Source organism: Podarcis pityusensis (assembly GCF_964106645.2).
Source record: "Podarcis pityusensis genome assembly, chromosome: 6".
NCBI lineage: Eukaryota > Metazoa > Chordata > Lepidosauria > Squamata > Lacertidae > Podarcis > Podarcis pityusensis.
Window position 1 is genome coordinate 46,941,059 of NC_138030.1, and position 24,461 is coordinate 46,965,519.

At 42.4% G+C, this 24,461-nt stretch overlaps 2 protein-coding genes across 6 annotated transcripts in view; one reads left to right on the forward strand and one right to left on the reverse strand.

Moving 5' to 3' along the window:
- Window positions 1–344: 344 nt before the first annotated feature.
- Window positions 345–5,435, forward strand: LOC308480716 (armadillo repeat-containing protein 12-like). 2 transcript variants are annotated; one of them, XM_081012433.1, is made up of 6 exons: window positions 347–556; window positions 1,782–1,930; window positions 3,522–3,656; window positions 4,099–4,272; window positions 4,524–4,595; window positions 5,031–5,435. In XM_081012433.1, exons 1-6 carry the CDS (start codon window positions 418–420, stop codon window positions 5,388–5,390), a joined length of 1,029 nt encoding a protein of 342 aa, XP_080868559.1. In that variant the 5' UTR covers window positions 347–417; the 3' UTR covers window positions 5,391–5,435. The 2 variants fall into 2 exon arrangements, with proteins under 2 accessions (XP_080868560.1, XP_080868559.1); XM_081012434.1 differs by lacking the exon at window positions 3,522–3,656 and having other exon boundaries at window positions 345–556.
- Window positions 5,436–7,698: 2,263 nt separating this feature from the next.
- BRPF3 (bromodomain and PHD finger containing 3) overlaps window positions 7,699–24,461 on the reverse strand; it is a 38,072-nt gene continuing 21,309 nt past the window's right edge. For 2 of the 4 annotated variants that reach the window (XM_081010466.1, XM_081010467.1), the window contains exons 8-13: window positions 19,843–20,346; window positions 15,792–15,888; window positions 14,398–14,495; window positions 12,599–12,696; window positions 10,602–10,756; window positions 7,699–10,196 (exon numbers count right to left, since the gene is read on the reverse strand). In XM_081010466.1, the coding sequence (XP_080866592.1) occupies window positions 10,013–10,196; window positions 10,602–10,756; window positions 12,599–12,696; window positions 14,398–14,495; window positions 15,792–15,888; window positions 19,843–20,346 (1,136 nt within the window). In that variant the 3' untranslated portion in view covers window positions 7,699–10,012. The remainder of the gene's footprint in view (window positions 10,197–10,601; window positions 10,757–12,598; window positions 12,697–14,397; window positions 14,496–15,791; window positions 15,889–19,842; window positions 20,347–24,461) is intronic. The other 2 variants (XM_081010468.1, XM_081010469.1) reach the window with 2 other exon arrangements.

Here is a 24,461-nt window from a genome sequence, read left to right on the forward strand (position 1 = left end):
ACTATTTCTGGGTTAGCGGAGTCTGTAACCTGAAGCGTATGTAACCTGATGCATATGTAACCTGGAGCGTATGTAACCCGAGGTACCACTGTATTATTATTATTATTATTATTATTATTATTATTATTGTTGTTGTTATTGTTATTGTTATTATTATTATTATTATTACTATTATTATTATTAAGCAGCTCCCTTTGCATAGCTCAGCACAGGCTTCCATGTCCTCCTGCACTGATATCGGAGAACCTGGGGGGACCTGCTTCCTGCACCTTCTCGGGCAGTGTGTCACAGATGTCCTGGTGGAATCTGGTGACATCACAAACCATGCCGAGAGCAATCTAGTATTTCCATTGGAGGGCCTGTTTGAGGTCAGCACCCAGGGCTCTATCTACATCCCTGGGAGTTCGAGGAGAGGAGATGAAGTATTTTGAGCTGGTGACAACAAAAAACGTGGTATCTGCGGCAACAGGAGCTGGAGCTATCTTCCTCATGGCCAAGACCATCATGGCAGGGATCAAGAGCCCTCCCTACAACCCAGAGCCACTTACCTTAGCCAGTGAGTTATGTAATGCTCCCAGCATGGCAGTTTTCACAGGCCCTGGTTTAACTCTCAACAACCATCTGCCTATCTATCTATCTATCTATCTATCTATCTATCTATCTATCACATTTATATCCCAGCTCTTCTTGGAGTTCCAAGTAGCATACATGATTCTCTCCCCCGCCCATCCCATTTTTAACCCCTACAACAACCCTATGAGGTAGGTTAGGATGAGAGGCAGTGACTGGCCCAAATTCACCCAGTGAGCTTCATGGCTGAGTAGGGATTCAAATTCTGGTTTCCCAGGTCCTAGTCCAATGCTCTAACCACACCACCACACTGGCTCTCCAAGCAAACAGTATGGAGGGAATTGGTCTTTTGGATAGGCTCCTGCTGAATATGTGAGAACGGTATAGACATTTGCTGAAACAAATGCCATATGCACTATTGCATGGTGCCACATTCTGCTAATCAGCCATAAAACAGGCTCTCAGATATCTACCAATGGCCAATGGAGTTCAGGCAGGAAGGCCACACCCAAGGCCTTTCCCCCAGCCAGACTGGGTACAGTTTTTAAAATTTAAATCTCATACATGATCTCTGAAAGTGTGCAACAAAGGAATATATTTGCTCTTAAATTTGCATCTCTGATTTAGAAATACTTGTCGAGTTGCTTCTTTTGGGTCTGTGTTGTCTTCTAATACCCACCTTGCAAGTGCCAGTTGTAGACGTCTTAGCTTTGTGCATCTCTCTGGGCTGAAGCAATCTGCTTAATGAAATGTGAACTGCCATGAATTAAATATCAGGCCCCTCTAACTGGCTGCACTCCTCGCAATAGCAGCATCCTCCTCCCGAGAAGGACAGCTCTGAGAGAGGACTTTGCTGAAATAGGAGATAGCATAAACATATGACCTTTGAAGAAGAAGACACACTGTCAGAAGCTGCCATATACTGAGAATATTTGGTCTATTTAGCTCAGTGTTGTCCATAATGATGGGCAGCGGCCTTCCAGCATTTCAAACATGGGTTTTCCTGACCCCTACCTGGACATATCAAGGGTTGAACCTGGGATCTGCCTAACAGAAAAGCAGATACTCTCCGACTGAGCTCTGATGCTTCCCATGTCGAAACACGTTATTCCATTTAGTACGACATGCTCCATTCAGCTCACCTATCACTGCTCTTTTTGCCTCCTTGCCCCCCTCGGGACCTCTTGCCTTCCTTCCTTTCCTGTGTTTAGAACTCGCTATAGAGCACCAGAGTCAAACTGTGCTGGACTCTGGAGAACTCAGGGGACTCCTGAACACCCTCAACCCAAAGCTAGATGACTACTCCAAGAATATGCTACTCCATGGCATCACCCGGTGTGTTTATCTACTGGACAATGAGGTGAGACTCCAGAACTGCATGATGTAAAGTACAGTGGTGAAAGAGCAAGTCCAAGGAAATCAAGTGTGGGTTGGCCAGCCAGGTTTCACCCAAGTAACCAAGTTCAGGACAGAGGCAGTTTTAAGGTAGCACAACCAGTTGGGCTGCACTGGGCGCCAGGGTGCACCATAGCAATGCTGTAGAACGGAGTGGGAGAGGTGAGGGGGCACCATATTTTAGCATCACACATGGCACTGCTGAAATTTGAGAGCCCAAAGTCCGCCACTGTTGGTGACCAAAGCTACACCTGATAATGGCAGCCTGTGCATCTAAAAATGGGTCTTTGATTTAAGCTCTCCTCCTGTCCTCCACTGCCCCCTCCACTGGCAATCCCTCCCATCAGCCACTTATCTCCCAGCAGGACTCTGATACTGGAGTCTGGTTTAAGGCAAAAAGAGCTGTGTAAGAGAGAGAGGATAGTGGATTACAAGGGGAGAAATGGTGATCTGGGGAGAGTTTTACACCCACCCACCTATTTTTCGACTGATTGGGGCAAAGCCATATTTAAAGGTGGCATGTTTTGGCCAACAGTCTTGCGTTCTGGCAAGTTGCTGCAAAGTGAGAGGCAAATCCCTCAGAAGAATGCACATTTTTGGAGGACTCAGAATGTAAAAGGGAATGTAAAAGGGATATCTCAGTTGTTTCACCAACCCTATGAAATTCCCTGCCTCAAGAAATTCACCTGGTTCTTTTGGCCACTACCTGGAATTTTGGTGGGCCCTTGGTATGAATGTGGGTTAATTTTGCTGGCTCGCTTCTTTTTTGTTTTGGTTCTTTTCCTTTCCTCCCCCCATATTTTCCTTTTCTTTTGTTAATTTTATCTGCCACTTGTTTACTTGCATTTTGCTGTTTCTTGCCATGGTCTTTTTAATTATGCCCCGTTAGCTGCCTTGAGCGGTTTTGGTCTGGAGCTACAAAGGTGGAGTATAAGTGCTATGAATGATTGAATGAATGGTTTTGTCCAAGCAAGATGAGCGCCGCAACCCCAGAGTCAGTCACGACTGGACCTAATGGTCAGGAGTCCCTTTACCTTTATGAACCTGTCTGGATCCTGAGACTATCACGTGAGGCCCTTCTCTGTGTGCCCCCTCTGAGGACAGTTAAGAGGGTGGCAATGAGAGATGGGCCTTCTCCATAGTAGCCCCCCACCCCACCCCATAGAGCCTCTCCAAGAAGGCCTGCCTGGAACTAACCTTCTCATTTTTCAGTAGCAAATGTGCTTTTGTTTTCCTGAGTGTTATTGAGTTATTGTATTGTTAAATATATTTTCAATTCATATGTGATTTTATGAGGGTATTTTTTTACCTGGGATGTAAATTGCATAGAACAGGCTTCCTCAGCCTCGGCCCTCCACATGTTTTTGGCCTACAACTCCCATGATCCCTAGCTAGCAGGACCAGTGGTCAGGGGTGATGATAACTGTAGTCTCAAAACATCTGGAGGGCCGAGGTTGAGGAAGCCTGGCTTAGAACTTTCTTTAGTGGGAAGCAACACATAGATGTAATAAACCTAACCTAACATCCCTTTGACTTTGCGTGCTCTGTTTTTCCAGGCTTCTGCCTGTACGTATGAGGATATCAAACTGGTGGCCTCCTTCCTGGATGATCCAGACATTGGCATCAAGATTCAGACTCTGCATGCCCTCAAGGCCTTCACTGGCATTTGGAAGTTTAGAATTAGGATTCAGGTGATTGTTTGTACCCCACAGTGCTTTTCCGTATCAGGCTACATGCAGTGGATCTCAACTGATTTGCACAAGAATGCTTGCCAATTTGACATCATTCGGTGTCTCATCATTCTATGGCTTGTGGTTTGAACAAGTGAACGGACTTCTTTGAGAACCTATGAAAGGATCTAAAGTAATGGAAAGTCCTATGAAAACTCTGCTCATGGGGTTAGATCTGTGATAGTGCTTGAGCTATGAACAGCACATTTGAATGTTGTTAGCTGTGGCCATCTGATCTGTTAAGTATGTTTCCTACCATATCATTCCGTAAGAAGAAGAAAATCAGTGGTCTTCTTGCTTCAGCGTACAACTGCAAGGAAGAGGCATTTACGTATCACCAGAGGGGACAATTCAGTCACGGAAAGTAACCCACAGTGACCATAAAACACTATGTTTTCTGCAGGAGTTTTTCCCCAAGGTTCTCGAAATGGTCGCCAGCATCTGGGACCACGACTTACATGCTGCTGGACTGAGGCTGCTGAATGGGCTCCCATTGTCAGATCACACATTTCCACTGGTGAAGAAGCTTATGCCGGCCTTCATGGAAATTCTGCAGATGGGAAACACTTTGTGTCAGGTACCAAGGCTTATCCCTTGTACCCAACTCCTAAATCAGGGATGGAAAACTCCTGATGTTGTGGGACTCCCAACAGCCCCAGCCAACATGGCCAATCATCAAGGGATGATGGAGGTTGTAGCTCAACAAACATCTGGACGGCCACAGGTCCCTCTTCCCTGTCCTAAATCCTGTGAGGGCATTAAGTGGAAGCCATAAAACAAGAGACACTTCACCTGTAATGTTGATAAACTTGCAACTGTCTTTTTCAGGTGCAGGTTCTAAAATTCCTTGGCACGCTAGCCCAAAAGGAAGCTCTGTTATTTGACATCATGAACTGTCAGGTGAGGATTTCAGTCCTGTCTTTGTTGGGAAACCTGGGAGAGGAAGGAAGCAAAAGGTGCCAGAAGGCAGCAATCCTAGACTTCCATGTCTGCTGCAGCTTAATGCAGCGGCATTAACAGAGCAAAGTGCATTGCCTTCCTGCTGCCTGGGATGTCTTCCTAGTAGAACAGGGATACAGTTATTTTTAGCCTGAGGGCTGCCTTCCTTTCTGGGCAACCTTCTGAGAACCACATACCAGCAGTGAGTGGGGTCGGAGGCAAAAATGGGCAGAATGTGGCTGGGGAGGGTGTGGCCCAGGAGGAATTCAAAGGGCCAGATAGAAATATCTGGAGGGTGGCATTTGGTTTCCGCCTGAGTCATCCAGACGGGTAGGACCTGCAGGCCCAAGCGTTGTCCTTTAAGACAAAATCAACCTGGTCTGCTTCTTTTTAAAGGTCCATCCAGATTTCCTCCACCTCTTCCAACCTTCACGACCTGGAAACCTTCTCTTTGAGCTGCTGGTATTTGTGGAACGGCTTTGTGAGGGTCGCCTGACTCCCCAGTACCAGTCAGTGAGCTGGCAGTACAATGAGTCGTCCCTTCATGAGGTCCTTTTTGGGGACGATTCCCGCCTAGCTGACCGCCTCCTCTCGCTCATCATTCACCCAGAGGAAGAGGTGCAGATCCAGGCCTGCAGGGTCATCCTGAAGCTCCAGCTCAACGAGGAAGGGGAGATGGCTTTCCTCCACAACTATGATTCTACCTTCTTTTCTGACTCCAAAATTGGCAGCTCACTCATTAAATCGGGCTGTTAAGCCCTTGTAGGATTTAAGAGATAATTAAATTATTTTAAACAAAAACCATGGAGTGAAAGTAATGGTTTGGGGGAGAAGTGATGTGGTGAGGTGTGACCTGCCTAAGCCGTTCTCAGAGAAGCAGCTGTGAGGTTAAGTCTGTGGCAGACTACTGTTGTGCTCCTAAGAAACAAGCAGAGTGCAATCTTAGTCTTGTTGCACCACCGCAAGGTTGGAGTAACCTATCGAACAGTATCTAGCACAGCCCAGCACAAATTTGAGGAGCAAGTAACATGGAATGGAGCAACAACAGCTACCCCCCCCCCAGTGCCCATGGCAACACTACCAATCGTGGGCTGACATCATCTCAGCCAGCCATACAAGGAGCCAGTCCTTACTGAGTTCTAGGAATGGTATTATGCTGATGTTAGGAGTAGGGTTGCGAGTACAGGAGCTGTCATCTGTCTACTCATTCATCACTCCCACATCTGTACTCCTTTTCGGTCATTCCACCAGCAGTGTTGTCCTGGCAGTGCAGCGTTGCATGGAGTTCCACTAGCATATCCACAAAGTTGTGCTGGCGTATCTTCCCTGGTTGAGTTGTATCTGGCATTTTTCCACTCCCCCTTATACCTTTTGGCTTCCCAGCCAGTATAGGCCTAAATACAGGCTTGTACCCTTAAACAGCTTATTATAGTCTGAGTTTTCATAGGCAACAGATGCACCAAGTGGGGGAAGGGACAATGGAGGATAAATCAAATTAACAAGGCGCGAACTTTTTGACTTTCTCTCTTGCTTCCTGCATGACTTCAAGACAATCAAATCACAAATAAAATACTTAACACCCTATTACCAAATGTGACCTATGAAGCAATCAGGCTCCATTCTTCACTTCTGTCACAATATTTTGGATGTTCGTGAAACTGATTACTAGCCACTGCTCTACAAACTCAGAAGCAATCAATACAAACTTCAGATTCTTCCATCGAAACTTGTGTTTTGTACATGGATGGGTGGAATGGCACCCAGTCCCTACAGCAGACTATGGTCTGTGCCAGCCAAGTACTGAGCATGGAGTGAGGAAGATGCTCCTTCATGGAAGCTACCAGAATATGAGCTGGCCATGTGATCAAACTCTTCATTCTGTTGGGATCAAACCAAAGAGAAATACTGTCATTATCACTTGATCTCTCTGATTATGCATCCAGGGTTCAATAAAGCCTTGATGAATGGCTTCCATTGGTCCACATGTTTCTTTGGGATTGTGCTGCCTTGTTAAAACCAACTGGTCACAAAGGGATGCAAGCCCCAATAATTTATCTGCCACTAGGTAGGGTAGCTGGGGAAAGGAGAGATGTCCCTCCTTAAAGGAGCTATGTCAAGAAATGTGAGTCACTTCCCTCCCAGCAAGAGGAGTTTCTACCATGGATAATCCAAAATGCCCTCCAAGAACCAGAGGAGAAACACATCTGTCCAAAGTCCATCCCATATGAGCAGACCCAATGACAAAAGCCACTGCTGACCTAATATCATTCTATCCCATAAAGTGGCCTGTTCCCAGTTCTGTAAACCAATTCATACAATCCAGTTTGACACACTGATTATGTGTTATGTGGATTCACACAGCATTTGCAATGGGCAGAAAATCACCATGAGATTGCTGCAGCATATACTCAATTTGTATTCCACTCCACAAGCATTGGAAATATGCTTCCATGGCTGGAAAAAGATTTGTTGTGGATAACATTACACAGGCTGCTTACCCATAAGTTCAATTTACCACAGTAGCCTGAGAGCTCTTTCTTGCAAGCCTAAAATCATGAAATTTTGGGACTGGCAGGGCTGGAGTGGGGACAAACTACACATGTGACAGATAAAAACATCACCTTTTAGGTATTTTCCAGGCTTATGTGTTTAGTGTCCTTACATTTTAAACCTTCCCATTTCCCGATACTACTACCAAATTTTTGCCCAATTTTGATATTTATGCTGGATTAGTGCTGGTCCTCGTGGCTTTTGGTAAAGATTTCAAATCCAGTTCTGAGATTTTTGTGCTGTTTTACAGATGTGTGTTTGACATGTCATTTTGGGAAGTTTTTTCTTGAAAATGGTCCACATTTTCCTTAAAGAAATGAATCTGTCAACTTTCCAACATTCTACGAAATCTGACACTTAAATATAATTGAGGAAAAGCTTTGGGAGCACACAGGTTTCCAGGAAAGGAGGTACTGTATATGAAAACTGCTAAATGCTTGGGACTTAGGAAAATTCACATTACATTTCAAAGTCCAGATGTCAGGTCAAGGGTCTCCCAAGACAATTCAATTAGTTATTTTACATTAGAACATTTATTTCTCAGAGAGAAAATATAGCTTCAGACAGTCAGATTATAGTAGGTAAAATTAGCATTTTTTTTCTTTACAAGCATAGAATTTTATTACCTCTTTTATACCATCTGATATAAACAGTTCTAGAAAGCAAATAAACTCACTTTCTATAATAAATAGAGCCATCTGTGCTTTACAGCAGACTGACAAGTCACGTTTAGGTCCCATAGCAACAGCAGGATATTAGCCAATTCAAATCCTTAAAATGTAATTTTTAAAAAATGATAAAAGTAAAATGCAAGATCTTAAAACAGTTATACATAAGTCACAAGTCCACAGCTGAGCTACAACCTGGGAAAAGTGTATGTTGCTTTAAATTAATTACACTGTGTGCATACAAAAGACCCAGCAACACAACCGAGGACTTCAAGAATGGTAACAATCGGCCTGAATAATTTAGAATAGTATTTTACAACTATGTACAGAAGTTCCTTCCACAGCCACACTCTTTAGGCATTATCAACTTTTTTTAAAAAAAATCCTATTCTTATTCTTTATATGTCACAGATATTTTCCATAAAGTGTGGTTTTATGTCCCCAATATATAAGATGTGGTACTTTTAAAAAAAGTAGACCACATAGAAATGGCAGTGATTTCCCCCTTATTATTAACATTTTGTTCCACAATCTCTTTAGTATGAAGAAAAATTAAAATAATAAAAAAATACTGAGTTAAAAAGAAAAGAAACAATTATATTTTAAAATTACAATCTTGCTTTGCACCTTTGGTTTGTAACGCTTAAAAAGACATAGAGAAATCTAGACAAATCAGAATTCAAATGTGAAATGCTTTGTCAACTTGCAAACTTCAGCTTTCCCTGTTTATCCAGCGCATGCAAGTTAAAAGCTAGGATTCTCGGTGGAGTTGCACACTTGACTTTAACGGATTCCAGTAATGAAGGTTCATAGAGAAAGAAATATTTATGGGGGAAGCTAAGGGTGAAACTGCAATGTGTTCTGGTGAGCAAGAAAACAGACACTGTTCCAAATTCAACCCAAACAAGATGGGGGGGAATTTTGAGGGCAAAGGGGAACTGCAGTTTGACACTAATGCCCTGACCCAAAGCTCCACACAGCAATATACACATGGCACTCTATGCAAGCAGGTACTGCACCATTTAAAGGGGGAGAAATCTCTGCACATGCCACGAGGTGCACAATGGCCACATGGAAACCTGTTTCTGCATACAGCCAGCCTCCTCTATAGACATCCAGCAATCATGCAGCTTTATGGGTCAGGGTGATGATGTACAGAAGCGAATGAGGCAGCTCTTACTCAGACAGAACTTCTGTACGCAGTGCCCCTAAAATGGAGCTATGTGTTGGAAGTTTTTAAAACCAACAAAGTTCTGTTTTTGTCGTGTCCTAGTAAATCTTAGTACTTAGTACAGCATTGCTCCAGTGGATTAGGTGCTTCCCAAAAGAAGATTTAAAACACTGTTTTGCCCAGTTTCAAACATGTTATTAACCTGAAGTTGAAATGTAAAAACTACTTCATAAATGTAATCACACAAAACATTTCACAAGTGATTTCATCTTCATATTTAAAGCTCTGTGCATTTAAATGTGCATGAGGGAGGAGGGAAAACCCACCAAAATATTATCTCTATCCTTCCTGTCAGTAAGATCTAACATAAAAACCTATATAAACCTAGGCATGAGGCTTCTAGACTAGCCTTTAAATGTATAAATGCAGTGGGGCAAACCAGTGCTTTTTAAAATAACATGAAAAAGTATGTTGAATATTAAATTTGGCACACAAGAGTCATCTAAAGGATAAAGGATTATTTATAGCAGTGGCAGGCTCCAGATAATTCTTCGTTAGCTGAACTCGGGACTAGCTGAAGAATGAAACACAAGAGACTCGTGAGACTTGCAGTCCAATCGCCAAATGAGTTCAGCTTTTCCCTTGCCCTATAACCAAGGCCACGGCAGGACAGTGCAGCTGCTCCTGACATCCTCTTCCTAGTCAGACTATTACATCACTTCATTTCCTGCTGGCTCTTCATTGAGACAGATTCAGAAAGAATACAGACAGGCTTTATGGCACATATCAGATAACGTACTTTACAGCTGCTTTCCCTACTACTAGGAATAGTGCATCTCTGTTATGAACGCAAACAGACATAGCATTCACACCGTCCTCCAAGCAGGGGAGAATCCCCTACTGATCAGTGACCCGAGACCCACTGTGCCTATAGATGCAGGCATTATTTCCAGAAAGAGAAGGGAGGGCAGAGCAGGCTCTTTCAGTCCCTACAGATAATTTGGTGTGACAAAAGGGTGGTCTCCCCGAACTCGACTCATATGGATCATGGCCCGGTCATATGCCACCTGGACAGACTTGCGGATGCTGGTTTTTCGTCCCTCCATCATCTTTAGTTTATCCACTGTGTCATCTACTCCAAGAGGAATAACTTTTTCCTGTGGAAGCCACTGCCTGCAGTTCAAGAGCACATAAAGAGGCAAAAATTATGGATGAGAATGCATAAGAAAACACAAGGAAATCTATTTCCAATGATCCTGTGCCTTAGTTTTCTCCCAGACTGCAAAGATTTATTTCCAAATTTACAGACATGTTTGTTGCTATTCATTTTAAGTGGAAACAAGACCCTCAAGGAATGTCAATTAAGTCTGCTGAATAATATTGTGACATGTACACCCTCCAAAAGAAGGAAGTTGTGTAACGACTCTGCTTGGTGCCAAAAGAGGAAGGAAGAAATGGCAGGTCTTCCCTCCTACCTTCTGGGTTCTTAAATTTTAAGCTGCAAATTCATCAGTATAACTTCTTGATACTCTGTAGTCAAAAAAACGTTCTTTCCTTAACCTGTTTACATTTACTCACCATGTCCTCTTGTTGTCAAAGAAAAGGACAAGGAAAAGCTTTTCTCCAACTTCCGCTTGCCTCTGCTCCCCTAACTTCAATACCTCCAGAGGAGGGACGGGAATTGGGACTCCATTGTGAAGGAGGCCCTCGCGAGGCATGTCAGGGTCAATTATCTAAAAACACAAGGCAAAATACACAGGTTGTATTATGGAAACTCATCACCGATCTTAGAAATTCTGCCTGAAGATAAAAGCCCTGTTCTGTAGCACCCAAGGAAACCAGGGAAAGGATGAGTAGGTAGTGAAGAAATCTCATCTATGGTAGTAGAATGTGAATTCTTGATTGCAATTAAAGGAACAAGCTTCACAACCATCTGAGCATTTAGGTGGAAGCAGCATGGATCCAAGAAAATTGTGAAGAAGTTAGAATTATGTGCAGCAGGGCAGAGCCTAGAGGTGATAAGGCTGGAAGCTGTTTTAGCTAAAAGGTTCAGAAAACACAGCTTTTTTTCACTCTGTATTTCAATTGGTCAGAATTAAGTACTTTAACGCAAGATGAATAACAACCATTCATCTACGCTTTCCAGTCTAGAGAAAACTTAGTAAGCGCTTCTCTCTTATTCCGTACTGAAGAATTCAATAGGTGAACAAGTAAGCAGAAACTTGTGTAATTTTTGGCAAATTAGATTTCAAAATAACTTTATTCAAGAGATGGTACACCATCCCTGCTGACCCAATATCCAGCTGTCCTTAACTTTTTGTTTTGATATTTTAAATTATGACTATTGTAAAGCACAAGCAAGCTACTTGTTATATATTCATACACATGATGCCTATCGCACTTATGTGGGTTGTGTGCCTTACATCTCATTCAACTAACTTGAAACCTAATATTTGAATGTTTTATTCTAACTAGATTTTGTAATTAGCTTTTAACAGTAGTGGGGACTCTCAGGCCTCTGGCCCCAATTAAGTCTGCAAAGCCTCCCTATTTGGCCCACAAGACATTTCAACCAAGCTACACTCAACCTGCCCTGCCCCTGACTTCTGGTGTGCAGCAGATAAAGACCCGGCGCAGTTGAATGGGGTTTGTAGACACCCCTGATCAGCTGACTGAAAGCATCTGCAAAGTTGTGTGCACAAAAAATAATAATTAATAAATTCCAAGACAGTGGGCTTTTATTCATTCCTGAGGAGCACTCTGAAAGGTGCTTTGTGAGTTGTGCATTTGCCTACACAGTATGATTTAAAACCGTGAAGGCAAAAGAGAGTCACCTTACATCATAGTGACATCAAGTGATTGGCAGATGGGCTCCCCACCCACCTGTCAAATTTGGCCCACTTGGGGTGAGGGAGATAATGATCTGGCCTGCTAGGAAGATCCAGTTCCCCACCTCTGCTACACACCTGTACCTGGGAATCAGTCCCACTGAAATCAGTGAGGCTTTCTACTGTGTAGGCATATGAAGTATTTATATTGCACAGGTGTTTTTAAATATTTAACGATAATGATATTTATGGTGTCTGTTTCTTTTTGGTTAAGAGGAAATCATCCAGGGTTTCCTAGCACTGAGATGGCATCTTTCTAGTTAAAATTGTTTATTATATTTTTATCACTGTTTATCCTTCCATGTTTCGAAATGTGGATGTTACTAGGCATATGGCTAAACATATGGTGATAGAGGATTGTTGATTACTACCTATTCTGAGTCATTTATTTGTATATTTATTTTCCACCAAAGCACTGGACGGCAGCTAACAAAAAGAATATGGAGCAGTATAAAGAACATTAAAAATGATTACAAGGAACAAAGTAACAATATGGCTAGCCATGAAACAATAGCTCAGAGGCCCCCAAGTTTTCACGACGAAAGCTTCAGTGTTGTGTAGGGTTCTTCCAGAGGACATATTCTCCTCCCTCCTCAGCTGAAACTACATTTTGAGCTTAGCACTGTATTATAGGCCACCAAGACGTCCTCCATGGAAAGAAGGTAGCACTGAACCAGGTATACATACCAACGCCGGGTAAGAAGGGTAGCCACGACATTTTGCCCATACAAGTTCCAGAGGTTCTAGTTCTGTGTGCTCCTCAAAGGGCATCAGTAGGTTTGTACCTAAGGAATCGCAATATGAACTGCCTTAGAATCATAGTCTACCATGACAATAACATTTTTCCTTGAAAGCAATTGCAGAGCTATAGATGAAGGCTGCTGTTATGGATATGAAGTTGAGGAAACATATCCTGCATCTTAAATATCACTTGCAGGTTGAAAAATGAAATCAGGCCAAACATGTTAATTAAAAACGAGCAACTATTTCTCATAAGACAACAATATCTAAGGCAACCTTTGCCAACCTGGTGCCCTCAGGAAGCTTTGGACTGCAACTCCCATCAACCTCTGCTAGCATAGCTGATGGGAGCTGCAGTCCAGAAAACCTGGAAGACGCCAGGTTGGCAAAGACTTATCCTACCATCCTCCTTTTATAAGTAGATAAAATGTTTTGTAAGAATGGATCTGGTATAAAGGCAATACATTGCACACCAGGCAGTGCAATCTTATACTCACATTGACCCAGGACAGAAGGCAAGCTACCATTATGTCAGGAGAATAGCTGCCATATCCAATGTGTGCTCAGCTCACAAGGAGGAAAACACACAAGAAAATCCCCAAACAGCGTAAAAACAGACATGCCCACAACATTCTAGAAGCAAGGGGAATACTCACCTAATGGGGACTGTGCATGCCATGCCACACACATAAAGAAGGAACCAATAAACTTATAACAATGGGAACACAGCCCCTGTATCATATGCAAGCTGCCACCCTAACACTCCCACTCCATCAATGGCAAAGCCAACAACAATCCCATTGAGGTCAGTGCCCAGTCATCCCCCCAGGGCCAGGCAAAGGCTGAAATTCCCTTATGCTCCTCACAATCACTGTTTTATGAACACCACATGCAGCAACATAGTATCCTTCTATACCACTTGGAGGCAATTGTAATTAGGCAATGTATACATTGTTTAGGGGACTGATGAGAGCATACACAGCCTTTCTGGGACAAGGTTCAAGACTCAACCACAGAGAAAAATACAGGTAAAATCTACCACTGACTGTTACCATACTAAGCTACTTCCACAAAGACTGAATTCTGAAACATGCAAAAATGTTTTTTTTGCCCAGAATAAATTATGGAAATTAAATCTGAATACATATTTTAGGCAACATTGCCAAATTTATTCTATTCCCCAAATTATGAGCTTCCCCCTATCACACACACTTCACTTTGAAGAATTTAGAATGCTAAAACTTGATTGGCACAGGCCATTTAGGAAGTAGGCTTGGAGACTGGACTGTCAGCTGGGGAAGGACTAGGAAGCAGGGAACCATAACAGTAATGCATATTGCTCCATCGATTTAACACTCTGTGGTCTGAGCCTTCTCCAGATATTGACAACACATTTTCAAGGTTTTCTCTACAGCTATAACATATGGGGGTTTGGGGGGGCGGATGAAAGCCTCATTATAGAACTTGCCCAAACTCTTTTACCTACATCTTTACAGCGGAACTGATCCTGCTATTTCTTAAGTTATAAAAATGGCAAGCTATAAGACTGGCAAAAAATGTAAAGAGCATGTTTAGAAACTGATCCTATGCATGCTTACTTGCAAATAAGTTTCAGAGTTCAGCTGGCGTTGGAAGGCCTTAGTCTCCTTTGGCACAATCCACAGGAAAAAATAACATCCATAACCTAGTTGTACAAATTATAGCTACATGTTATGCTTAAGAAACACCAACACTGTTTTTCTCACCTGAGCTACTGTATTCCAAGTCTCCATTTACACCATCCAAAAAAGGGACCCGTGCAAGAGCAGGCTTTCCTCGGCTACGTTTGTGCGGCGTCAGACCACTGTGAAAAGAGAGCCAAGTGATAAAACAATGCTTAGCTCCAAAATACACCTTGAGCTTCATGGAGTGAAGGAAGAGGAGTGGATAGAATACCATTGTGGGCAATAACATCTGGACCTGATAAGGGACTTCTGCAGCCTTTCTTTTGGTAAATAACCAGAAGTGGGCGGACGGAGCAGCAATTAAAACCTTACTGTGAAAAGCAGAAATTCATATGAATCATAGATCTGATCAGCTGCTCCTAGGAGAGTTGGATCTGATGCAAAGGACAGGGAAGGTGGGAAACAAGCTAATTCAGGCAGGCTGTGCATTGCTGCGGACATTGGAAGCAGGATGTGATAGGGCAGAAGCAAACCAACATTGTAAGAAAGCTGGTTCTCAATCGACTGTTCTGCAGACAAAAGTTCGGATGTAAAGCCAGAGGGAGAATGGTATTGGCAGTGATGCTCACTTGGGATAGGCAAGCTAATGGCAAGACTGTGCTAAGTATTAAAGGTAAGATAAAGGGACCCCTGACCATTAGGTCCTGTTGTGACCAACTCTGGGGTTGTGGCGCTCATCTCACTTTATTGGCTGAGGGAGCCGGCGTACAGCTTCCGGGTCATGTGGCCAGCATGACTAAGCCGCTTCTGGCGAACCAGAGCAGCGCACAGAAACGCCGTTTACCTTGCCGCCAGAGCAGTACCTATTTATCTACTTGCACTTTGACGTGCTTTTGAACTGCTAGGTTGGCAGGAGCAGGGACCGAGCAACGGGAGCTCAGCCCACTGTGGGGATTCGAACCGCCAACCTTCTGATCGGCAAGTCCTAGGCTCTGTGGTTTAACCCAAGGCGCCACCCGCGTCCCTGTGCTAAGTATTAAGGACTACTTAATTATTACTAAGGGACTGGGGTCTACTCTTGACCCTATAACCATCTTGGGATCAAAAGGTAGCTTATCTCAGCAATAGACTGGTAACAAAACACAAAATAATGGAAAACACTGATGCTAAAGAATGAAAAAATAATGCAGGCATTAGTGTCACCAATTTACTATATACTGCTTAGAATTATACTGCCTAGAATACAAGGGTTGGAACTTATCACCCCTCAGCTGCCACGTGCTAAAGAGCACACATGCAGCTAAATCAAGATTAGAGCCATAATTCCTCTGGAATGCTGATTTTTTTATTAAAAAACCGCTGGCCTCTGATATGGATGTAAGAGGCACATAAAAGTATAAACGGAAAGAAAAGACTGGAAAATTACCAAGAGAATAATGTTTTTTCTGGGTGAAAGCACCTGGAAGAAGACTTACCTGCAGATGTCAGATGAGAGACCACTACCAAGGCCAGAACTGCACTCTGAGTCAGACCCGCTTTCCATATGCTTCCTGAAGCCATTTGTCACTGGTGCTGAGAAGAATGCATGTGAGAATGAGTCTAACTGTATATACAATGCTATTTTAAAAATTCCTTAGACCACAGATGTGGAACGTCCAGCCTGCAGACCTAATTAGGCCCACTACGCCTCCCCATTTGGTCTGTGAGGCCACTTCAGCCAAGTCACTTCTATCTGCCCTACATCTGGCATGAGGTGTAGGGCAGGTAATGGTGACGCTTGGGCAAAGCTTTGCAGGTACCCCCAACCAGCTGATTGAGAGTGCCTGCAAAGCCCTTTGCACAGTGCTTCCTAAGCACCAACTATCAGTTGAACAGTTGCTGCTAGAAAAGTGCTGAACCACTTTTTTACCTGTGTGATTTAGCATGCAGGTAAAAAAATATCCAGCTTGGCCAACTTGCTCCCCGTCCCCACTTTAGACATTTAGGAAAGAAAACAGACTACATACACCACAATTCTACAATGCAGCTAACAAGACTATTTGAATCATGTCAAAATTTTGTTGGGAAAAAATGCATTTAAGAGTTTAAAGAATGCATTAAATTCTCATTCCCAATGTCTGTGCACAGTTGGAGTCAAGAGGCATCTTGCAACAACTATGTTCAAAGAACTTGTTCAAAGAGAGTTCTCCCCCACCATGTACTTATGTTTGTAGAACAGTCCTTACCAACTCTTACCCATTAGCAAGGAAATGTTCCTCATCCACCTCCCTTTAGTCCAGCAACTGCTACCTCCTTAACCCCACTGCTAACTGGCGAATTATGGTAAGCACTGCCTTGTCTACAAAGTCAAAATTCAGCCTGAACAAATGTTCACAAGACACATTTTCCATCTGTATATCTGCCAAGCTTCTCCCCCTACACTCTATAAACCATTTTCAATTCCAGAGGTCTGCACTTAAATGTATAGTTAGCCTGGATTTGATTATGCACGCCATCTGCTACCTGGTTATGATTATTGATAGGAAGGAAACTTGAGGTTAGGGCATGCTAAGTTTTTCATATAATGAGATGTTCCTGATTAGTGCTTGGGGGGGGGGGGCGTTTGGCATTAGTACCTTGTGAAAGAAGTACTACTTCATGCATTGTCCCTTATGGTCAGGTATGCTAACATTGGGAATGCCCCTCATCCCAGTCATCACCTCAAGACTTCACAACCAATTCCCTTTTTCTCTCCCCTTTTTAACTGTTTGTTTTAAACACAGACTGGGCTCATATCCACTATACAGCAATCCCCTAGAGACCTCATTACTTTCCTTTGGGGATGTGTGAATGTGTTTGTTTCTGCTCTTGCAAAATCCCAGAAGGTTTGGTCACCCACAGAGGTCTGTTCTCCTTCCTTATTTGATTTTTTTTTAATGCCCTCACTCATGGCAAGAGTGCAATCTGCTTAACAGCCTTTCCATATTCAAGTGACACTGGGTTTAGAAATAAAGAAATTAAAGACCAGGCCTCAACTCTGGGAGGAGAAAGTACATACATAAAAGTATTATAATATCACAGGACAAGTAGAGACAAAGAGAAATAATAAGTGATGAAACAAGGGCTGCATGTGTGGATATCTCTTGATTTTTTGACTTGAGTTTCCACATATTGGTTATGAAAAAAATCCTTTACTCCACCAATGAAGTTTAACCCAGGCACAGGTAAACTTCACTGTAGCCCCAGACTTAGAGAATATGATATATGAGATTTGGAAGCAGGTGAGAAAGCTGTATAATATTCCATCCATTGGGTCCCCTGCTGACTAATGTGCTTTATCAGTAGGAAAGTGGAAAATGAAATTGAAAAAACAACAACTACTAGAAACATTTGGTAATGAATTTCCACTAATTTCACCTACATCTCTTTTACCCATCCTGTAGCTCAGTTCACAAGTCACTGAGCTGTCAAACAAGTGTTTAGGATGGGGAGCAATGACTGTTGCATCTTATTAAGCTGCACTAGAATCACAAGCCAACTAAGACACAGCAGTATCCCAACAGAATAGGTTATCACTTTCATAACTGGCAACACACAAGTAAAGCGATACCATACAAAGCTGCTGCATAGCACAGAATAAAGTAGAGAGGGGAGCAGCCCATCTTAAAGGCATTTTAGCCAACAAAGAATCAACTATTATCAGGGCAACCTAGGCCTTAATACTGCTGTACAATTTGGTCCCTGGGAGCACATTACACCTGTATTCCATAGCATGCACTGGGTCCCTATACAATTCAGAGACTTCAAGGTGTTACACTTGACATATAAAGGCACCTGAGGAATCAAAGAGACAGTCTTTCTTCTATCCCATCACCAGCTCTGTAATAAACTAAGGATCACCCTCATTTCCTTTATGAGCAAACTGCATACAATAAGGTTTATCAGTGGTGGCTCCAAACTTATGAACTTGTCTCCCGCTATGGATGTGCTAAGGCTCAGCATGAGACTCTTCCAGAAGTGTTAAGGCCTGTTTTTATTAGGATTTGCATTTAGATTTCATGCTTTTATTTTTAAAATAGTAACCCACTATCAGTCTTTGATATATAAAGTTAAATAAATGAAACAGTGTGAAGCACACAAACCATAAAATAGAGAAGTGCAAGCTAGGATGCATTCCTAAGTTTGGGTTGTAGCTAAGTGGATGATTCCACCTACTACTTTAACATCAGTAACTGCTAGCTAAAAAGGTGTTGCATACCTCTGACAGGTACTACTACACTTGCTCAGTATGAGATTGCATGGCACTATTTTACTAAACACTTCCTTGATTCTCTGTGCCCCTTTCAAAGATAAATCACAGGATCACTATGAGCACATGCACAAATACTGCTTTAGAAATAGTTACTCTTTCAACTTTTTGAGAATGGCTCAAAAATCCCATCAGCTTGCTCTAAAGAACTTCAGAACTGGTCCCTGTTTTTAATGACTAAAAAAAGATATGTGCTAATTGCTTGCTCTGAAAGAAGAAAGCAGAAGCGAGCACACTTGCTTTGTCTTTACATATTTTAAAACTTATTCTATTGTCTTTAATTACATGCTATGGTATTTTTATTATTTCTGTTAGCTGCCTTGAGCAACATTTGATGGAAAGATGGGACATAATTTTGGTAAATAAATCAACATAACAGTATGCTTTTCAATAGCATCAAATCACACATTCACTTGTGAGTAATCGTGTGAAGATTATTCCAATGATGTGTAAGCATGTGCAAAGCAGCCTGAGCTCAGGGACACATTCAGATCAATACTATGACCCTGCTGCTTGCCTTTATAAAAAGTCTCCCTAACACTGTCTGCTTCCTTCCAGATCCTCCAGACCTATAAGTCACCACAGAACCATTACTATCCCTCTGCATATCCATTTGTCCAATTCTGGCACATGACTGCACAAGATCCAGGAACAAGAAACAGTGGAGAAGAATATGGTGTAAGCTTTTCACATCACTTGATTTCACTGAAAAATTCTCAATAATGTTAAGGTTCACTACACTATAAAAAAATAGTTCACACATGCATACATTAAAAATGGAGAGAGATGTGTATCTGATTCAGCTGAAGGTTGAAAAAGGTGCAAAGAAAAAGAGAGAGACCTACTCTTTCCCTGCAACTCAAACAATCAGGTATTACACTTCTCCCAAAAGCAGCCTAGCATGGAATAGCATGGTAAAGGCATCAGGGAAGAAAACTCCCAAATTAGTCACAGATTTATAGGCTGGTTAATATGCCTTCCTCTGCAATATAAAACTCTTTTCTACTCCAGAGCCCATAGCTTCCTCTCATCCTTTAGTACAATAAAACTGGATGCTAGTTTTGGGATTCATGCAACAGACATTTGGCAGAACTCAATTCCCAAAGGGACTCAGAGAAATGCTGCGAAGGCGTGGAGACTTCTTGCCAGCAGGCAAGCAGCGCAGCTACAAGACACCTCTACTCTGGGGATCTCTGGCTTTCCAAGACATCAGAGGAATGAAAGCTCAGGGGAGTCACCTGTCACTCCTGCCTGCCTGGGGGATTTCTCGCCATCGCTCTCGCTGCAGCTCCCACTCTGTGGCCGTTTCCGGGATGGCCGCTCACCCTCTACGCTGGAGGGGGAAAGCTGCCCACTCTGGCTGTGGTCCTCTCCATTCTCAAGGGGGCAGTCCAGACCTCTTTGCAGTTTCACCCCGTTCTTGGCTTTTTTAAAAAGGACAGATGTCCGCCTGCCCACTCCACTAAACGGGGGGCTGGCAGAAGTGCCCGTGGCCTGAAGGGCCAATCCGTTCAGGCCGTTGTCGCTGAGCAAGCGCTGGAAGGCGTGGCTCTCCCTCTGCAGTGTCTTCTTATCAAAGAGCTCGCCCTCGGACTTCAGCCGCTTATGTAGTCTGTTCAAGGACTTGCTTTCGCTAATGGGTTTGAGAGTTGGAGGGTCCTGCAGAGAGTCCAGCTCCGATAGGGGGGGTGCAGGTCCTGTGGGCTCCAGGGTGGGGGGAAGTGGGGGCTTGGTGTCATCTGCTAAAGAGAAAGAGAATCTGCTTGAACATTTTAGAAAGTATTTCCCAAAGTACGGATCACACCTTTCTGCCCCTTTCTATGCTTGAAAGTAAGTGGCAGGTAATAACTAACTTTTGTTGAATAGCCTAAAGAAAGACACTCAGAGGTGAAAAAAATAATAACTATGGCACTCTGCAGAAGAAAAAATATTCATCCTCTTGAGAGCCAGTCAACATGCTTGTCATTTAACCAACAATGTTATTTATGGTGACAGTTCTATGCATCGTTACAAGCGTGCAAATCCCACTGAATTTAATGGAATTTGCTTATAAGTTTACATGCTGAAGTTCAGGCTGCATGACGCTTAACTCCCCAACCTTCTTAACTCTTTTTTCCAGACCCTCATGCCTCAGGTATTTTAAACTCTACATAGCCATGTTTGACCTAAGAGGGTAAAGAGATATGGGAGAACTAGAAAACAACAAAGGAGGAGTTTCAAATGCAAAAAAAGTCTCTTAAGGACCTCGATCATGTTGCAAATAATGGAAAACAGTCAATTGTGTATTCTTTTCCTTTTAAACTACGTCATTGTCCCATGTACTAAGGTCACCAAAAACACCCAGAGATCATTAAACTACCAAATCCAAGCTCAGCTTTCTCTACAGGGAACCTTCCTTCCTCTTGAATTCCAATTCATGATGCAATGAGGTCACAGATTAGCACTCATTCTTCCCCCTTTTAAGGTTCTGTTCCTGTTCAAGCACTATTTGCTATCTGTGCAATGTTCTGGTTGTCAGCAGGGGAAAACAAGTTATTCCATCGACTAGCTAAACTGCATGGATTGCCAGCGTTGTGGGAAAGCATGGCTGCTAAGATGATTACAACCCCTTAAGAAGGAATGTCACCATTCAGGAATTTCGTAAAAACCTTATAAAGAGAGCACAGAGCATCTCTGAATTCAAAGTATATTAAGAAGCCTTTTGTCCTATTTAGCGCAGTTCAAAATCAGAGACTGGTACGCTTATAAACTAAAGATTATTGTAGATTTAACCAAACAATAAACATGAGGTAATTTGTTCATACTGAAGCTCTTCCCTAAACATCAATTGGGAATACTGATATTCTTTTAAGTTTTTTGGCGACTAGTTAAGAATACTTTAATCCCCCACCAAGAGACAGCAGACCATTGGTGTACCCTATTTGTGTGTCGTTGGGAGAGGGGGTGTCTTAAGGAAAAGGAAAACAACTTTTCAAAACGTCCCTTTAAATATTCCTGAAAGCAATCCAGAAGAGAAATTAAGATTTCTGAGATCCATTCAGCAAAAGTCAAAACAGATTCTCATCTGCTGCAACCATGACAAAAGATGTGATAGCGTAGGAAAAGCCAGAAACTTTTTCAAGGGTGAATCCCTCCCAATCATTCCCCCCCCAAAAGCTTTTTGTTTTGTTCAAAAAAATAGATTATGTTTGAATGACAAATACAGTGTTTAAGATAAAGTGCTCATATATTTACTCCCCACAAATGATTTCTAAAAATTATGTAATGGGAAGACTTTTATGTTAAGACTATGCGCAGTATCAGATGATTACAATTCCTGTACACTGAGGACAATCAAGTCCTGAGTTGTAAACTGAGACTTCAACTCTCAAATGCAAGAGCAAGATGCATTTCTGCCTCAGGGGGCGCTGCTATTGTCACAAGAGAAGGAAGATTTCAGTGCCTCATTTGCTTGTGAAAGGGTAGAGATGTTTGTTTCAATACAGGCAAACCTTCAGATTTTAGAAGTTCATTATAAGTATGGTGATGACAAATATGAAGAAGCAGAAGATGCAGGAACTGAAATTCATAGCAATAGCTCAGAAAATGAGACATTAAATTTCACTATGGAGAACTGGAGGAGACATAATATTGTTCTTTGTTTCACAAATATTAATTGTTTCTTCTTCTTTTTATTATTATCATTTGCCTGTTCCTCATAAACTGGCAAAACTAAAGAGATTCCTTACTGCTCAGCAGCTTGTACTTTCATTTGTAACTTAAAAAAAAAACACAACAAAAAAGTAAAAAGTAAATTCAAATTGTAATTAAACTGAAAAGGTGATCTCTTTCTCATCTCTGTGTATGTATATATATAAAACAGAATTATTTTTTCCCAAAAGTTCTGGTTTTTTCCTGGGAAAAATGGAAAAAACATATTCACACACACACCATGGCTTCAAACTTTCTGGAAATGCTATGTCTCTAACCATGACCTTACCTTTAACTGGCCCATATAGCTCTCATGGACCAGCCACTTAGGACTTGGTGTTAGTCAACAAATTTTGGATTTCACAGCTATTGACTCTTTTTAGAGAGCTTTAAAAGCACCAAACAGTGAGGTGTGTAACGTAAGTTTTAAAATCTCAATCTGCATTTTGAAAAACTAGTGTTTAACTCCATTTTTACAGCGGGTGGAGGGTAAGGAATTTAATATACTTTTAGCGACCTATGTACCAAAATGTCACAAATGAAGTCCAATGAAAGGACCTGTGTATGTGTGTGTGTACATGTGTGTACATGTGTGTATATCTATATATACACAACAGTTCACAGACTTTCAGAAGCAGCAGAGAGAGGGAAAATTACTATTTGTTCCCCCTTAACAGCCTTCCCCATTTCCTGGATGCTCAAACAAGGCTGGCTCCTCTTTCCTCCTTCCTCCCAGCATGACACAGGCTGAGTAGCTAGAGTAGTACCCAAAACATATCTATCCAATCAACAATAGACAGGGCTACTGACACCCACAGGTGGAGGACTATGCTGCTCCAGTAATTCTAACAAAATGTTGTGAACTGCCCTGTGATCTTTGGATGAAGGGTGGTATACAAAGGTAATGACTGAAGTTGCACTTTTGCAAGGATTTGGTTGATTTCAGAATGGATGTGTAACCGTACAGAAGGGCTGAGGAAACTCATGCCCCTACAGACCACTCTGTTTGGCACTTCAAACTCTCCCTAGGCCACACCCCTCATGGGCCCTACTTCACACTCCATGTGTTTTTGCCTGTCTTTGAACTTTCCAGCCATGTGGCACCAGCATCCACTATTCTTTCTGAATTTGCATTTGTCAAAGATTTGACTGATGTCAAAAGCTGTGCAAACTGAGTGAGGCTTGCTGCTCTGTGGCTGCATGTAAAGCTCTGCAAACATGCAGGAGTTGAGAAAAGAGTTTTCCGTAACAATTCAGCATGGCTGCAGCTTTGAAACAGTATAGGGGAGAACAGAAGTGCTTGTTAACAGAGGCACATTTTCTGAGAATACGATGGCAGGACCATGCTAACACTGTTTTTATCAGTAACAATTAATGGCATTAAACTGCTGTCAGCTGACTATTTTGAGCCTCTTAGAAGGCCAGGCAAGGCAACGTTGAACCGTTTTTCCCTGCCAGGGGAACTGACCCACCCTACAGCAAAGGCCAACCCTGACTGCTTCTATGGTTATTTTTTTGTATATACTACAGCTTCCATCTTTACTGTCTTCTAATTTTGTTTTTAAGGGAAAGTTGGACAGCTAACCTTCTAACTAAATGATGCTTTTTAAGAAAAAATAGAAAGAAATAGAGCCACTTACTCAAAAGCAAACTAGGATCATGGTTGGCTGCAGCCACTTGGGCACTATTCTGTAGTCTCTACTATCTTTGATTCACAGATGACCATGGGTGGGATCACAACCCAAGGTTCCTTGCCCAAGTTTGTCCACTGTCCTTTGGATCAATCTATGTCACAGCTCCTTCCTGCTATTTCATTCACAGCCCATTGTTGCAACTATGTATCTACAGGTGACAGACACATGTAGGACATGAGACTGACAGTCTTCTCAGTCTTTTAACCTCTTCCTGATGAGCCTGCCAAGGAGGTAAATTAGCACTTCCAAGTGTAGGTGTCTTTGTGATGCAGACCTCTAGAAACTGGGATAAGATTGTCAAACACATTTCTCTAAGGCTGCCTTATCACCATAAAGCTTTGAGACTGGCAACCCTTGTTACCATCAACTGCTGCTTCCTCAGCCCCAAAACTCTCCAGCATTTGTTACAAAAATGTACAGGTTTACCAAATGCTATATTGAGGCTGTTCTTGATGCTCTCCATTTCTCAAGAT

Coding starts and splice junctions, on each gene's coding strand:
- LOC308480716 (XM_081012433.1), top strand. CDS start 418: ATGAAGTATTTTGAGCTGGTGACAACAAAAAACGTGGTATCTGCGGCA. Junction 4,273..4,523: donor TGGGAAACACTTTGTGTCAG/GTACCAAGGCTT, acceptor TGTCTTTTTCAG/GTGCAGGTTCTAAAATTCCT. Junction 4,596..5,030: donor TTGACATCATGAACTGTCAG/GTGAGGATTTCA, acceptor TTCTTTTTAAAG/GTCCATCCAGATTTCCTCCA.